The 16187-nt window shown below is 37.0% G+C and overlaps 1 protein-coding gene across 6 annotated transcripts in view; it reads left to right on the top strand.

Moving 5' to 3' along the window:
* The window catches only part of CYRIA (CYFIP related Rac1 interactor A), a 55427-nt gene extending 41077 nt beyond the window's left edge, over positions 1-14350 (top strand). For 4 of the 6 annotated variants that reach the window (XM_039721597.1, XM_039721600.1, XM_039721599.1 and 1 more), the window contains 9 exons: positions 2578-2699; positions 3611-3716; positions 4735-4871; positions 4956-5033; positions 5302-5418; positions 5513-5592; positions 7076-7202; positions 10984-11054; positions 12189-12746. In XM_039721597.1, coding sequence (XP_039577531.1) covers positions 2578-2699; positions 3611-3716; positions 4735-4871; positions 4956-5033; positions 5302-5418; positions 5513-5592; positions 7076-7202; positions 10984-11054; positions 12189-12252 — 902 coding nt within the window. In that variant the 3' untranslated portion in view covers positions 12253-12746. Of the gene's footprint in view, positions 1-2577; positions 2700-3610; positions 3717-4734; positions 4872-4955; positions 5034-5301; positions 5419-5512; positions 5593-7075; positions 7203-10963; positions 11055-12188 lie in introns of all 6 variants that reach the window. The other 2 variants (XR_005628956.1, XM_039721596.1) reach the window with 2 other exon arrangements.
* The last annotated feature ends 1837 nt before the right edge of the window (positions 14351-16187 follow it).

Below are 16187 nucleotides of genomic sequence, written 5' to 3'. Positions count from 1 at the left end.
ATCTGTCATGAAGAAGTTTCTATTCCTTTTAGTGGTTGCTGCTATTTTTATTATTGTTGTTGACAGTAAGATGAAATTGTTTTCAAAGTGATACATTTCAGTTATTTTAGCTGACCATTTTTGGCAGCATCTTCTTGTAAAATCCCTTTTGAAAAATGGCCATGGTCTTAGCAGAACATCTGTTTGCATAACTTCTATTTCATAAATAAATGCATGCCTAAAAAAAAAAAGCCTGAATCATCCTCCCTACCTTTCTTTTTAAGCTAAACACTTCCAGCATAAATATAAACTGCTTCTGCAAGTGCAAGCTAAGCCTGCTGCTCTGGAACCTTTGCAGCCCTCTCCCTTCCCTTTCTTTCCCTCTCCCACACACCTACCTGCCTCTTGCTCCTACTCTGTCTCCAGGTGCTGGGATACTGCAGAAAGCTCAATGAGTTTCAAATATTCCTCCTTCCACCAACTTCCAAAAGATGAATTGGGAACTTTTGAAAAAGACTTACAATAAAGGATGTTACTAAAGGCCTTTTTGAAGTCCCAAAGTGTTGGGCAGTCTATAGCATTTGCAATCCCCTTAAGCACTAGTACTTTTAAAGAAAATAAATTGTAAAAATTAACATAGAAGTACCTTGTTAACTAACAAAGTTAAACAAGATGCTTCGGGTTACCTGCACATGCAAATTTTACATTCATGAACTTCACTAACAAGTTATTTATTCTCTTTTGCGTTAGTATTCACTGAAATGTTATTTTCATTATCTTAACTAATAAAATATAGGTACTGATTTTTATGTGACTCCCACCTTCCCCTGCTCTGTTGTTGTATGGTATGTAACTTTCTCAAGATCACTGCTTTCCTCATTAAAGTCAGAGGGGTTTTCTGTTTTGCTTCTTTATCACAAGATGGCAAACCCCTTATGGTGTGTACCTGATATTTCTTGCAGCCTGAGGAAAGAACCAGTCTGGAACACTGTAAATTTGAAGTGACTGATGGGTCAGTTCAACAGCCATGTCCCAGATTTTCCTGTGGGGAGTTTTCCCCTTCGGTGTTCCTTTCTCTCACTTTTTGAAGGATAGTGGATTTTTTTAGTTGCATTAAATATTTTGGATGTAAAACCCAGCTAAGTAAGCCCAGTTTATATTTATTTTCACTTCTTAAATAAGATAAAGGAAAACTTACAGAACAAAAGTAAAGTCCAATCAGTATTATGTGCCCAGTTTTTTGGAACTCATAGGAATATGAGAAGGGTTTTAAAGTATGAGTTGCTTTGAAGCTACAGACATGTAAATCTCATTTAATTTGTGTCCTGTTTGTGCAAGGGCCATAGGTAACTTCATACATTTAAACAAATTATCCTAACCTGAAACATCATGAAGAGAATGCCTGTTTTCCATATACTCCAGTGTGAACCAGTTCATTTTTTTTCTCATGGGGACTGGGTAAATTAATCCCATACTGATACATGGGTAGAAAACTCTGTCAGTTTTCTTAAGGAGAGTGAGATGACTAAATAAAATAAGTGTTTTTAATATTTCTTGTCTATTAATGTAGAGATGAATACAGTAGCTCATCCTAATTGATGAGTTCTGAACTGAATTTACTGCTTTTAATTCAAACAAATAGTCTTTAAGTTCTAAGATTCAACTTCAAGGTAATTATTTCATAAAAATTAATATTCTATCTTTACAAGCTATCAGTACAAATCTAAGGGAAGAAATATTTGTGTCTCTGTAGATATCTCATTGTTCCTTCATGTATAGACTGCAATCCCATATGTAGGTCATCCAGTCTTTGGTCAGTGCCTGTCATCTTTATGTTTAAAAGTAAAAGAAGACAGAAGATCTCTACCTTGTCTAATGTGTCAGTGTTCTGGGGATAACATCACTCCCTGGTGTCACCCTGCTGTGTAAATCCCATAGGAGGAGATTTGAATAGGAAAATTGATCTACTTTCAAATGTCATTTCTCTTAACAGTAAAGGTCTACAGGTCACTCACACCCTGAAAACTGATAACTGGCAGAGCTGGATTTATTTTAGTGGCAGGAATGATCCCTGACATACATAAGAAAAATTTTATTTTTAATATTACTATATCTGTTTTACAAAAGGATAAATAAATTACCCTGGTTAAGGAAGCCTGGAGGAAAGTCAAAGTGGAGCAATATCCCACTGCTCCATCCATTGAAAGGCCTGATTTTATCCCCAAGCTGCAAGAAAAGTGAGCAATTCTTTGTAATTGAGCCATGGAGCTTGTGAAAGAGAAGGACTGATGCATTATCCTATTTTCTAATAACATTGCTTTATGATACTGCTGCTCTTTAAAATGCTGCATTATGAGAAGAGGCATTATGAGCCAGAGCATACAAAAACTGTACTGTTCTTCCTTCCTTGCTATAAAAAGCAGAAGCTTGGATGTTAGCAGAATGGCAGTATAATTGTATATTTGGAAAAAAAATACATCAGAATGGAGTTACACATACTCAAGCTGGATATGGTATTGTTAAGTAGAACTGAGTAATCTTGCCATTTGTACTGCAGCTTCCTTTTGACTTTGTGCACTTTGCTTTTCTCTTTCTTAGATGCACAGCCCACGGATGGAGAAAGGGAGGTCTGGAATCAGATCAGTGCAGTTTTACAGGACTCAGAAAGCATGCTTGCAGACCTTCAGGCTTACAAAGGAGCTGGACAAGAAATTAGAGATGTATGTTTGTTAATGGCAGTTCTTTGGAAGCAAAATCAGGCAAAACTCAATGTGTTCCTTGCTTCTGGTCTCTGTCCAAGCACATTCAATGAATTCAAGTGAAAATCTCCTTAAAATGTATTTATAAGATACACAACAGATTATGCATAACATTCAGTATAAAGCTCTATCTTGAAATCATTAAATGATGGCTGTTAGGACTTCTTTCAGGTTTTCTGTTAGTAATTAGTTACTATTTTTCACTTTAATAACCACCATTTCATATACCTTGTTTCATGTATCTCATGGCAGGAGTCAAATTTGAGGACATGGAAGAAGTAATACTCAGGTGTCAGAAATACATTATACAGATAGTTGTTCTATTCTGTAAGTGGAATAGTGAACCTCAGTAAATTATAACTTCACATCCACTTTAGAGGCATCTTACTTTCTAAAACTGGTCCTGAAGTACACTTCTGAATTGTAACTTAGAATTTTTTTCAGGTGACAAATACTTTTCCTGCATCAGATTTGTAGATACTCTTAGTGTGAGGTGTTGGTTACTTAAAAACCTCGACATGTTGAAGTTTTCAAAAGCATTAAAACCTGAAAAAAAAAAGGCTACTTTTTAACCAGTAGTTACACAAAAGGTTTTACCTGATGGTTTTACAATAGTTTTGCTCCCAAAAGAATATGCTAGAACATATTTCTGTGTGTCAGTGGTTCACTGTAATGAATGATTTTGAAACACTACGTCACAGGAGGAGAGGGAAGGTGAAAAACATGGTATTTTCTTGAATCCTGTGCAATGTAATTTCTCAGAATTCTTCTGTGTTTTACAATACATTTTAAAATAATGTAGGAAAATTCCAAACCACCTCTTGCTTGTTATTTATTTATCACAGGTCTTTACAGTATTTTTTTCATTTCAGGCAATACAAAATCCCAATGATATCCAGCTGCAAGAAAAAGCATGGAATTCAGTCTGTCCCCTGGTTGTCAGGCTAAAGCGCTTCTATGAGTTTTCACTCAGATTAGGTGAGCCCTGTTTTAGTACGTCTGTTTTATAGGTTTTTTATATATAATGAAAGAAGTTTTGTCTTTCCACAGTCTTTTTTAAAGACTTTTAGAGCTAATATTATTTCAGTTTGATATAAACGGACTTTTAACTGCAATTGCATTTATCAAGGCATCTCTTTAATCTTAATTTCATATTTGGTTAGTTTGTCTATATTACTGAAATAGCATACAAGCAAAAAACATGATAAAACTACACAGTTTTTCTCTATCTCCTGCCACGTTTCTGCACTTCTCTTGTCCATTTTGGACTAATGCAATTTACTTTTTGTAATTTGGATCCCCTGGAGTTTTAAAAGGAATGTAAGCCAGTCATATTTTGAGACTTTTTAAAAGCAGAGATAATGGGGAAAATGTATTAATAAACTCTCTCACAGGGTGAAAATCCAAAGTTGAATGTGTTGTACATTGACTTTGTCATCCCAACAAACACAGAAGGTGATGTAATTACTCTTTGAATTAGGACTCTGGAATGAAAATATATGTATGAAGTGAGAGTGCTCCTAGTGGAAGGAGTTTCTTCTACAACATCCTATAACTATGTCTTTCACTTTTTGAGTTATGCTAGTAATTACAGGCACAGGAGCTGATTTATATTGCTATCAGTGCCTAAGAGTACACTTTTAGTAACAGAGATGCCAGAATAATCTCTATACTGAGCTGATGGCTAATTGAGAAAGATGAAAGTGTTGAATATCTGAATGCAAGAAAAATGCCTTCTCTAGAATTTTTGATAAGGATCCCAGATAAAGGGTGACAAAAATGGAAAAGAATTCAATGATACAAAATGGAGAGAAAATGGCAGAGGCTGAAGAGGCAGGTGTCTTTAATTACTGCTTCTCACTTCAGAATAGTAAGAAAAAACATTTAGGGCTCGGCATGTTTGGAGGGTTTCTTTCCTTCAAATGCAGTATTTTTAGATATGTAGTTAAAGCTTTATGTGGACTGACTACAATTTGTGCTTCTGATTTTTATTCAGAGAAAGCCCTGCAGAGTTTACTGGAATCCTTGACATGCCCTCCCTACACTCCCACTCAGCACCTGGAACGGGAACAGGCTCTAGCGAAAGAGTTTGCAGAAATCTTACATTTTACTCTTCGTTTTGATGAACTTAAGGTTAATAAAGTCTTTCAGTGTATGTCGATTGTTCCTGTGTATTTTGAACCAAAATTGATTATTTCCTGTTTCTCTTCCTGGAAGATGAGAAACCCAGCAATTCAGAACGACTTCAGTTATTACAGGCGGACAATAAGTCGCAACAGAATAAACAACATGCATGTAAGTAAATAAACTCTGATGTGCTGCACACAGTGAAGTATTTATTTATCAGGATGCATTTATGCCATTTTTGGTAAAGTTTTTGCTTTTGATTCAGTAGCTCTCCTTCACACTGAGAGTTAATCAGCAGTCTGGATGAAGTGATTAGAGAGGACTATTCAAGTAACAGTCTGCTTTCTGACATGAACATGTAGTGCATCTTTTTCTTGCTCCTGGCAAGATTTTAAAGATTTTTTTTTAAGATTTTTTTTTCTCCTGTTTTCATCAGCTAGACATTGAGAATGAAGTGAACAATGAAATGGCCAATAGGATGTCCCTCTTCTATGCAGAGGCCACACCAATGCTGAAAACCCTCAGTAATGCAACGACACATTTTGTATCAGAAGTATGTAAAGGGGGAGAAAGGTCTAACACAGACATTCTTGATTTTAATTTTAAAACATAGTTTACTGAACACTGCCTTTTTCTTACCCTTCCAGAACAAAACGTTACCAATTGAAAATACAACGGACTGTCTGAGTACTATGGCCAGTGTATGTAAAGTCATGTTGGAAACACCGTAAGTTTTATCTTAAATCTTGGGGGTTTGTATGACAGAACTTACATTTTAATTAGCCACCTGGGATAACACACTTTTTTCCAAGTGAATTCCTGTATCTTTGCCTTAAATTCTTCTTTTTGTATAAAAAGCATGACCTGGTGTTAGAAAGCCTTGCTTCCTGTTCTAACCACCTTATGATATCTTTCACGAGTCAGTGTTGAGTTCTGTTGGGGAGAGCTTACATGATCATCCTGTGTTTCATGAAAGGTTAAAATACAGTGTAATAATCTAATGCACTCACAGGCTTCAGTGTCTGTGTCTTGTCTAACCAGGGCCAAAGCAAACTGCTGCCTCCTGCTCGCCCATGCTTCTCAATTATTAACACAGAGGGCAAGATTTTGCCTCTTACAGGCAGTACTTCAGCAAATACACAGGGGCTATTTCAAGGATCATTTAAGTAGATGTATTTTTGGATGCAGCCATCTTATTCTAGATACAAAAAAAAATCAGCTGTATGAATTTTCATTCATATAAATGTATTCAGCTGTGCAATTGTGTTCATATCTGCTAGTGTAGGCAGTAATAGCCAGCGGGGTTCTTTATTTTGCTATGCATTTATTGGAGTATATTTTAGGTTAGACGTCTCTTTGACTGGAAAACACATGTAAGATAAAGTCAAAGTAGTCTTTCTGCTTATGAGTCATTTGTTCATAGAGCCATGTAAAGAGTAGAACTCCTGAGTTTTGTGCCGGTTCATGAAAATTCTGGAGAACTGTCTGTAGGGGTGGGACTCCTCTCACAATCCTGAGACATCATAGAAGTGGTAATTGAAAAGTAGCCTTACGAGTCAGCTCTTTTTATGGCAAAAATAGAGAAAAAAGTTGTGAGTCATCTAGAAGATTATCTGATATTTAATACTAACTGTGGGATAATCAAGCATTTTCACATCACAATTTCTGTCACCTTTAAGTCTGTTCATGTTACAATGATGTGGAAGAATAAAAGTTCAAGTTATTGTAGACTGACAGGTACTACAATACACAGAGAGAGCACAAGGACTGTTGCAATCCATCTTGGTGAAGCCCTGTACTTCCCAGCTGCTGAACTTAGATCCCACTGAACTATTCCAAAGTAGGAATTCAAGCAAAAACAGTGGCTTTCCTTTGATGTCCTGGCATGTGGTGTTTCTGGGATTAAACTGAAATGTTTCAGATCAGTCTCCATCATATTTCATTGAATTTTCTATGAAGCCATCATCACATACATTTTGAGGATCTCAGCTGTGCATGGGTATGATGAGAGGTTTACATCTATCTTCTCTCTAACCATTCTTGTAAATTGGCACAGGCTTACCGAATTCACTGATACTCAAAGTCTTACTAATGTGCATCTGCAACCTTAAAATATACTTTTGGTTCAGATTTCATGCACTCCCAGTCTTGTTTTTAAAATTGTCTAGTAAAAGGTCTAGAATGTTTATTTCTTCTCTTCTGTTTTCCAGAGAGTACAGGAGTAGATTCACCAGTGAAGAGACCCTTATGTTCTGCATGCGAGTAATGGTGGGAGTTATTATTCTGTACGATCACGTTCATCCTGTGGGAGCTTTCTCAAAGACATCAAAGATTGATGTAAGAGAAGCCTTTCTTTAATACTCTGTAGGTTTGAGAATACTAGTCTGCAGTTGTTTTTCAGCACAAGCTTATGGCTTGGTTGAAATAATTTTAATTACTTTTGAATGGCAATTTAGAATTTGTCTTCACCTGTGCTCTTTAATACATCAGTTTGGGTTTTTTTCCTTTTTATTTTTTTCCAGACACAGATAATAATTTTTCTTAGTTACCTCTGCTTTTTTGCCAACTGTATAGTTAGGCTAAAATAATTTTATATTACACCTAGCCTGGAATATGTTCTGTGGTCATAATTTTTTATAAATCATGTAATATATCGATGTAGAAATGCACGTCTTGGGCAGTAGTTCTCTTGTAAGTAAGTAGATATTCAGTGTTTTCTCTGCTTTGTCTGAGATCTGAAGTAGCAGAACTGAAATGTTACTGTTGTAATGTTGATAATGACCCTTCAGTTTTATCTTTGGTATGGCCAGTCACAGAGAAATAAAGCTTATTTTTCCATTTGAGAAATTGCAAGCACATATGAAAAGAGTACTCTTTTCTACATATTTTTACAAACCTAAATCTGACACACTATTTCTTTCAGCAGAAATAAGCTGTTAATGAAAAATATGTCAAGTCTTTTGATTTACAAGAGAGACATCTCTTGTAAAGAGAAGAAAATATATATTGTTGCCCTCTATGATGCTGGGTCTTCCTTAGCATTTTGTTTCTGTGGATACCAGAATTTTGCCACGTCTCCTCTTTGACTCTCTACAGAGGAAAAGATTTGTCACAGAGGTGAATAGATTTGCTCAAGGTCATGAAACAGATAGAGCCTGGGACTTGAATGCAGATTTCTTGAATGCTGGTTCAGTCTCTTGCCTACGAGGCAACACAAATGAAATTCTGATAGGACCAAATGAACATTGTGTGTACTTTGTTTCTCACATTTATCCTAAAGCCCTGTCATCGTACAGGAAAGTTAGGTAGGTGTAAATGGGAGGCAGGAGATTTACAACTCAGTTTAAAAAAACAAGTACATGGTCCCAAGTCTTGATTTGCGTAATTAACTCTGTGATTCTTTTTCTAATTAAAAAAATACCATAATGTTGAAGATTATGAGTTTGTTTTACAAACAAACAAATTGGTAAACAATTTACAAATTGGTAAACAATTCTTTTCTCTAAAATAAACAAGTACATGGTCCCAAATCTTGATTTGCGTAATTAACTCTGTGATTCTTTTCTAATTAAAAAATACCCTAATGTTTCAGATTATGAGTTTGTTTTACAAACAAACAAATTGGTAAACAATTTACAAATTGGTAAACAATTCTTTTCTCTAAAATACTTCAGCCATTCAAGCCATTTCAAGAGAATTTCAGGGACAGTGGAGTACATTACCCTTTCCTTACTCTTTCAAGACTGGAGGCTGTATTTGAAGCTATTAATGACAGGCTCCTAGCTTAGTCATCTGTTTTGGTTTGAAAGACAGGTGTCTACCAAGGATGACAGGAACCTCCCTTGGAATGGAAAATATGACCCCCTCCTTCTGAATTATTATAACTTTGAAATAAAGTGCAAGGCAAAGATACGGGAAAAGGAATAACAGTTCTTCACTAGTATGTATGTGTATAACAAGGCATACCAACATCAACAATGGCAGCAAAAGCAAACAAAAGAAAAAACCCCAGAACCCCAATAAACAGTGTGTTCCTGCTCTCTGAGCATGGTTCCCCACGGCTGCGGGCTCAGGGAGCGCGCAGCAATGGCGGGATGGAAAAAAGGCGTTCGCTACAAACCCGCGGACAGCCGATCCCACTGCCCCAGCAGGATCCTCGGGAGCAGCAAGCTGGAATGGCAGGAAGGAGGAAAAGTCTCGGGGTGGTGAAGGAGTCGTATCAGAAACTCTGCAGCTGTAGCTGGAACTGCGGGGCCTCCCGACAGGCAGGGGGTGTGGGGCTGCAGCAGAGAAACCAGAGCCATGGAAGAGGAACAGAGGGGCTGGGCAGCCACAGCCCAGCTCCAAGCAGGGCAGGGGAAGGGCAGGCGTGGGATCCTGGGGTTTGTCCTGAGGCACCCCAGCAGAGGGCGAAGGGTCCCTTGTTAGCTGAGGTGGGTGTTAATAAGGCCCCAGTGCAACAGCTGCTCTTAGGGGCAGAGCTCGCTCCTGGTAGAAGAAAGGCAGCAGGACATGGAACCCTCAGTGGTGACGAGTTCTCCCACAGCGACTGCAGCCTCTGAGTGCAGGAGAGCTGGGGGCTGCACCCAACCCCTTTTTCCCAAGTCAGTCTGCCCTTCCCAGGGAAATCCCCAGGTAAAAGGAGGGAGTAGCCAGCTGCTCTCCTCCCCTGAGCTGTGGCAACTTCTTTTGTCTCTCTTGTCTCTATTGTCTCCTAGCAACACATATGGGAGAAAAATTCCCTGAAATTAACAAAAGGAAGAATCCTAAACCCCAGCATACTTGTTTTAGGTATTCTGATTCTAAGAGAAATGAAAAACAATTGTTTGAATTTTTATCCCCTTTGTCTTGGTCTAGTCTGATAAGATCTGCTGGGGCATGTAAACCTGTACTGAGGGATGTGCACATAGACTTGAGCTTCTCTAATTTAGGAAGAATAACCATGTCACTTCAAAACACATGGTGCTAGCCTGTGAATCTCATCTGATCTGTTATTTGCAAAGCTAGTTACACTTTCCAGGTAGAAATGAGCCAGCTGAGCAGTGAGCAGTGTTTGTTGGGCTGCTCCCTGTCAGGGATGCTGAGCTACATTTTCTGACTAATTTTTGCTGGCACATAAAGGGACCCTGACTTAAATTGTTTCATCATCTGCTTCCTTAATAAGGCAGAAGTACTCTTCAGCTGCAAAGAAATTTCTGCATGTAGATTTAGCACTCCAGTGTGACTTGGAGAATTAAAGGATTCACATCTTGACTCAGCTGTGTCTTTATCTGTCATTTTGAATAAGATGAAATTAATCTAGGCTAATTTCTGAATAGCTAGATTCAATGTCTTCATAGCAGTGGGAAGAATTAAGTACTACTGGGGAACATATATTCTGAAAAGGTAGAAGAATTCTTTGTTTCTCTCTATTGACTAGCTAGGGAGTCTCTACAATTGGTCAAATGACTTCTACTCCTTCTGTCTCTGCTTCATGTCCCCTTTTGTAAATTTGGACAGAGTTTCAGCCTGTTTTTTACAGTCTCCACAAAGTTGTTCATTCAGTGTGGTGTTAAAATCACCACCATGGACTTCTTAAATTAAATTTTTAACCACTAGTTATGAAACAAATAAGTTGTCACTGGTTAGGTTTACAACTAAAATTGTTGTAAACATAACCAGTGACAACTTATTATTTGTTGTAAACTGAATAGTGAAATTAACTTCCTTGTATGGAAACATAAAAATAAAAGTCAAATTTGAAACATCTCTTCTTAGAGTTGTTAACAGCAATGACACGGAACTCCCAAAATCTTTTTTTTTCCAGCTTGCATCAGATAATTTTGAATTTTGTAATTTTTACTTGGAATTGAAGAAACAGCGTGCAAGTTAAAATATAGACACTTGATACATAACTGACTCTCTACAAACACTTATTAAAGTAGATATTTTCTCCAATGTTAAGTTTTTAACTTTGAAATAATTTTTAATAAGTTGTAATATTTTTATTGTGTCATGTAAAGCAGCATTAACACTTAGTAAGAAACAAAACCTGCCTGTATATGGTGAATTTTTTCCTTGTTTTCAGCTAGTGCAATTCATATATTATTGTTCAATAGTGGCATGCTTCTGTTCCCAGATGAAGGGATGCATAAAAGTTTTAAAGGAACAACCACCTGACTCTGTGGAAGGACTTCTGAATGCTCTCAGGTATGTGTGATTCAGCCTTAGAAAATTCCTCTTTGTTTTTCTCCCAATCTCTTTATATTTAAGATTCTTTACTTTAGAAGATTGATTTAAGAAGATTATCCTCTCAGATTTCCTCTTCATCGCTGGGGGGTTTTTAATATTGATTTCTTCCCATTTCATTTTACTTGAATAAACAATAACTGTTAATATTATAAACAGTATACCCTAGCTAAGATTTGCTATATAAAATACCCCAGAATCTGGAACATTTTAGAAATGAAGTGTCAGATTTCTATTTCTCAAACCCTAAGTGCTTCCCGTCTCCCTTTCCATCTTAGTAAGACTTTTTTCTTTTATTTTTAATCTTGCTAAATTATACAGCTTCAAGAAAACAGCATCCTAAATCCCAGTCCTGTTCATGGTGCTGTCTTGGGAAGGAAGACACACAGGGGTCTGACACTTCTCTGAAGCTGAGAATGTTGTTAGTTGTCAAACCCAAATTTTTCAGAGTTCTTTTGAGTTCTCTAGATGTTGAATGCTTGGATAGAGGGAGAACTGCACTTCCACATTTGCTTGTCATGTCATTTGAATTAAATTGATGTGGAGTTAAATCTACAGGTATCAAGTGTGTTTCAAGCTTATGTTATAATCAGTCTCCCTATTAGCATAAACAGTGGAGAATGCTTGGGTTTAAATAGAAAAAAAACTCACTAAAGCTCTTTAGTCCTCTCAGAATATTTAAGAAAACAGCTTAAAGTCATAGGTTATGCCAAAATTCAGTCTAGATTCCTTAGTCATTTTAGTATTTACCATATTTCTTATGTCTTTTCATGATTTTGCTTCTTTTGAGGCTTTTAACTAGAAAAAATGAGAGATCATTTTGACCCAAGATCATGACAGTATCATAGACTGATACCAAACAGGATTTAGCCACAGTTCTCCACCTTTTAGCAGGGAATAATTTATTGCATAGGGTATTTAGAAGATAAACAGCACCAGATTCTTACCCGTTAAATTCCAGTGATCAGTGGAGGAACATGTAAATTCCTCCTTTGTGTAACTGAGCTGTGCTGATTTCAAAAACAGGCTCAAGAGTTCAGACTTCTCCTATCTCTGTTCATTTCATAAATGATTGTTTTACCTTGTAATTTTTAGGTTCACTACAAAACACCTGAACGATGAATCTACTTCAAAACAAATTCGAGCTATGCTGCAGTAGTATCCAGAGACAAGTAGATGTTTGTATTGATCACAGAAGATGTGTATGTTTACATAATTTAATACAGTTTGATGTTAATACTTGTGTGTATTTACATAACCATTTTCTTCACATTGCTAAAATATATGAATCTGTTCATAACCTGACTGACTTTATATAGTGCAACCTAAGTTTTTATTCTAGCCTTTATCTTTTGACTTTTAAAATACTTTTTTACTTAGATACTTCAGTTAAGACGATTTGTCTGTGCATTTTAATCCTTAAACACCTTCTCTATCAGAGAAGTAGTAGTGAAGACAAAATGGAAATCAGACTGAAATGTCAAAGGTACCACAGAAAAGGAACTTCAAAGAAGAAGAAAGTTAATATAAGAGAAAGCAAAATTCATTTGGTATGTTTTGAAGAACATGTGCACAGTTTTTCAGTCAGTTCTGGGATCTAGTATGAATAGGAGAATACCTGAATGTTCATCACTCATAAAATGCATTGTCTTTCCTGTAATAAGTGGAGATCCACCTAATTTATGGACTATGTGCTGTCTAGCATCCAAAAATGTATTTCAAACAGGTAATTTTACCTTTTTAATTAACTATAACCCACACCTTTCAACAACTGAGGAAATTAATATCCTTTTTCAGATGCTGTATAAATAAACAGAAAATATGCTTAAAGATCATTGATGGATTTTGAAAACTCTGTATAATTTTATTAGATTTAGAAAGGAAAGGGAAAATGCTGATGCCTTGACTTAAATGGAAAAGGTTTGTCAGTGTAAATATATCACAGTGAACATTAACTACCAGACAGCTCTACCAGTAATTTTTTGGCTGATCTAAACTAGTACACTTTTCTGTAGCAAACTTCCCTGGTGTTAAATCGGCTGCGTCAGACGAGGGATGGTTTAAAATGAAGAGCTGATCTGTTCTTAGGAACTCCATTAAGTTCCTGGTAGTGTGTTTCATTAGATGACTCAGAGTCAACACAGAAATATTTATCAGCTGACTGCTCTTCACTGGCTTTTGAGATGTGATTGATACTTCAAGAAGTTAAGTTCCTTGCTGAGTTGTTTGTTCTTACTTTCTGGTAAATTTTCCAGTTAATGGAATAGAAATACTTTGCCAAAAGCAGCAAAGTGCTCATGCTCTGTTATCTGTGTCTACTGGGTGGTCTGCAGTTGTTGTACATATTCTTGCAGAGGTCACGTTCAGAAATTGTGTTTGATTTTGTGTACTTTGCTTGCATGTATGTGTGGAAACTCCAGTGCTTGTGCACAGATTCAGATTTGTATTTGCTTTTCCCCTTATAGATAAATCAGGGTTTGTGTGCTTTCACTGGAATTTTCATGCACATCTCTTCTAGAAACATTACCTTAAGACTTTGAAGATGCATTTGGTCTGCTGGAACTCGGCTGCACTTTTACAAACTGTGTCATTGAACTCAGTCCTTAAACAGTATTAATGTCACAAATTCTCTGGAGTAGGGATTAACTTGAGAGCTTATTTCTGAGCACAGCAACCCCCATGAGGTTTCTCAGACATGATCAGAACCCACAGGTGCCAATGTCATGCATGTCCTGATGCTGGACAGCACCACAACTCCAGCATTCATGTCACACCTCTGCAGGTGCAGCAGCCAGTTGCTATGTTGTTCTTGGGGAGAGAGTTAGAACTCACTCACGTTACATCTTTTTCTTTTTCTGAAAGCAATGACTACACTATTTTCACAGTAGTAAATCCACTGTTTACAGGCTCTATTTTTAATGGGGGGGGGGGGACATTTAAAAATGTATGTTTAGGCAAAATCCTGCTTTGTTCATAGTCACTTCCAATTAGGTAAATTAGGTGGATGACAGGCCATTCTGTTGAGCTTTGGTAACTGAAGTTAATATATGCTTACCTGCAATTTTTTGTCAAACAATGAAGTCTTATCTTTAAGTAGCCCAGAGAAAAACTATTTGTCACTTGTATAATAAAAATGTAAACCTTAAAGCATTCTGTGAGTTGTCATGTGCTGTTTGCGAAGCCACGGGATTTCTTGGCCTGCTTTGATGTTTTTGTACAGAAGTTTGTTTGAAATAATAAAAAATTTGGTACAGTAAGCTTTGGGACTCCCTATATTTAGTGACAAAATAAACAGGTTAAGAAATACCTCATTTAAAGTTTTGGATCATATAGTAAGTTCACCTTTAAGTGTACTAAAAGCACTTGTTTCACTTGTATGCTACAACAGTATAATTCACATCACTTTAAAAATCTTGTGTTTTTCTGACATATATTAGCACTTGTTTGTCATCATGGCCAAGGGGAATTGTTGATACTGCTGAGGGCATGAATCCCTTCTTTGACTTTTAGATTTTCACATTAGTCATCCTGACCTATGTGGGCCATCTCAGGTTGTGTTTATAATCAATAAGGTTACCAGAGGATTATTCATTTAATTGTAAGATAAATTCAAATGAATAGCTTTTGGAAGAAGATCTATATAGACTGATGGTCAAAGTTATTGATCTCCATTTTGTCAATGCTTCTAATTTTGTCTCATTGTAATATAAGCGTACGTGTTTGTGGTATGATAAATATTTAAGCCACATAATGAAAGTGCTTCAGAATGCTCATAAATGAGTGTGATTAGTTTGATTCAGAAGAGCCCTAAACATGTTGCTACTTTTGTGGTGGAAGAAAATACTGTTTTACGGTTGTATGAATTTAAAAGACTGAGATTTGTCACTTTGGACAATAGAATGTGTTTGAAACATAATTTATGACTTCTAAGCTTTCTGCTGCTACTGAGTGGCTGTCATGAAAGATAGCTTCTGAAATTGCATTTACTGTTACCTATGTGGTATACCACATCACACAGATAAATTGTCTTACATTTTCCTTGTCTACTAAAATTTACAAACCAACAAGAAGTCCTCTCTATGTTGCTTTCTCTGTTATATTTCAGCTAAATCTGAATTGGAAGTAAGACATAAATGAATGAAGTTGCTTACATTCTTACATTTATTCTGAATTAAACAATGCCGGACATAAATTCTTCATTTGAAGTGATCTGTCCTCCCCCTCCCCCAATTTATTTCTTGAGCAGTTTGGTGTAATCAATATATTCCTGTGACAATGCAGTGCCAGTTCAGTAGGTTCCCATTTGGGAAATGGAGCATCACGTTTTCATGTCACATCTGAACCAAAGCAGTACAGATGTCCATTTCTCAGTCTGTCAAAGTCCCTCTGAATGGCAGCACAACCATCTGGTGTATCAACAGCTCCTCCCAGTCTTGTATCAGCTGCAAAATTCCTGAGGGTCATTCTGCCCCACCCTCTGGCTCATTTATGAAGGTATTAAATAGTATTGATCCCAGGACCCACCACAGGGGAACACCACTAGTGACTGTCAAGATGCATTTTGTGCTGCTGATGACATCTTTGAGCCTCGGGTGCAGCCAGTTCTCAGTGTACCTCACTGCCAGTTTATCTCATCCAGAGTTCACCACTTTGCCTATGAGGAAGTTAGAGTGCCAGAAGCCTTGAAGTCAAGACAAACAAGACATCAGCCAGCTCACTCCACATTTATGGTGCATCCCATCAGATCCCTACACTGATTGTGTAGGTCTGGCTTGCTTAAGTGTTCCCACCCTGATCCCTGATCTGCCCAGAGTTAAGTCTTTCTTGTTCCAGACTTCCTGTTTTCAGAGGCCTGGGATTCCTGAAGGCAAATCCTACCATTAAAAGACTGAGGCAGAGTGGACACTGAATTCCTTGATCTTTTCTGTATTCTTTGTCACAGATCTCACAGCCCATTTAGCAGCTGGCAGATGTTTTCTGTAGCTTTCCTGTTGCTGCTATATATCTATAAAATCCCTTTGTTACTGACCTTCCATGTCCTTCACCAAATTTCACTTCAGAAGGACCTTGGCTTTCCTAAGTCCATCCATGCCA

Source organism: Passer montanus, unplaced genomic scaffold (genome assembly GCF_014805655.1).
Source record: "Passer montanus isolate IOZ18808 unplaced genomic scaffold, ASM1480565v1 scaffold46, whole genome shotgun sequence".
Lineage (NCBI taxonomy): Eukaryota > Metazoa > Chordata > Aves > Passeriformes > Passeridae > Passer > Passer montanus.
The sequence above is the reverse complement of the archived record's forward strand: the minus strand, read 5'-3'. Positions and strand labels throughout refer to the sequence as shown.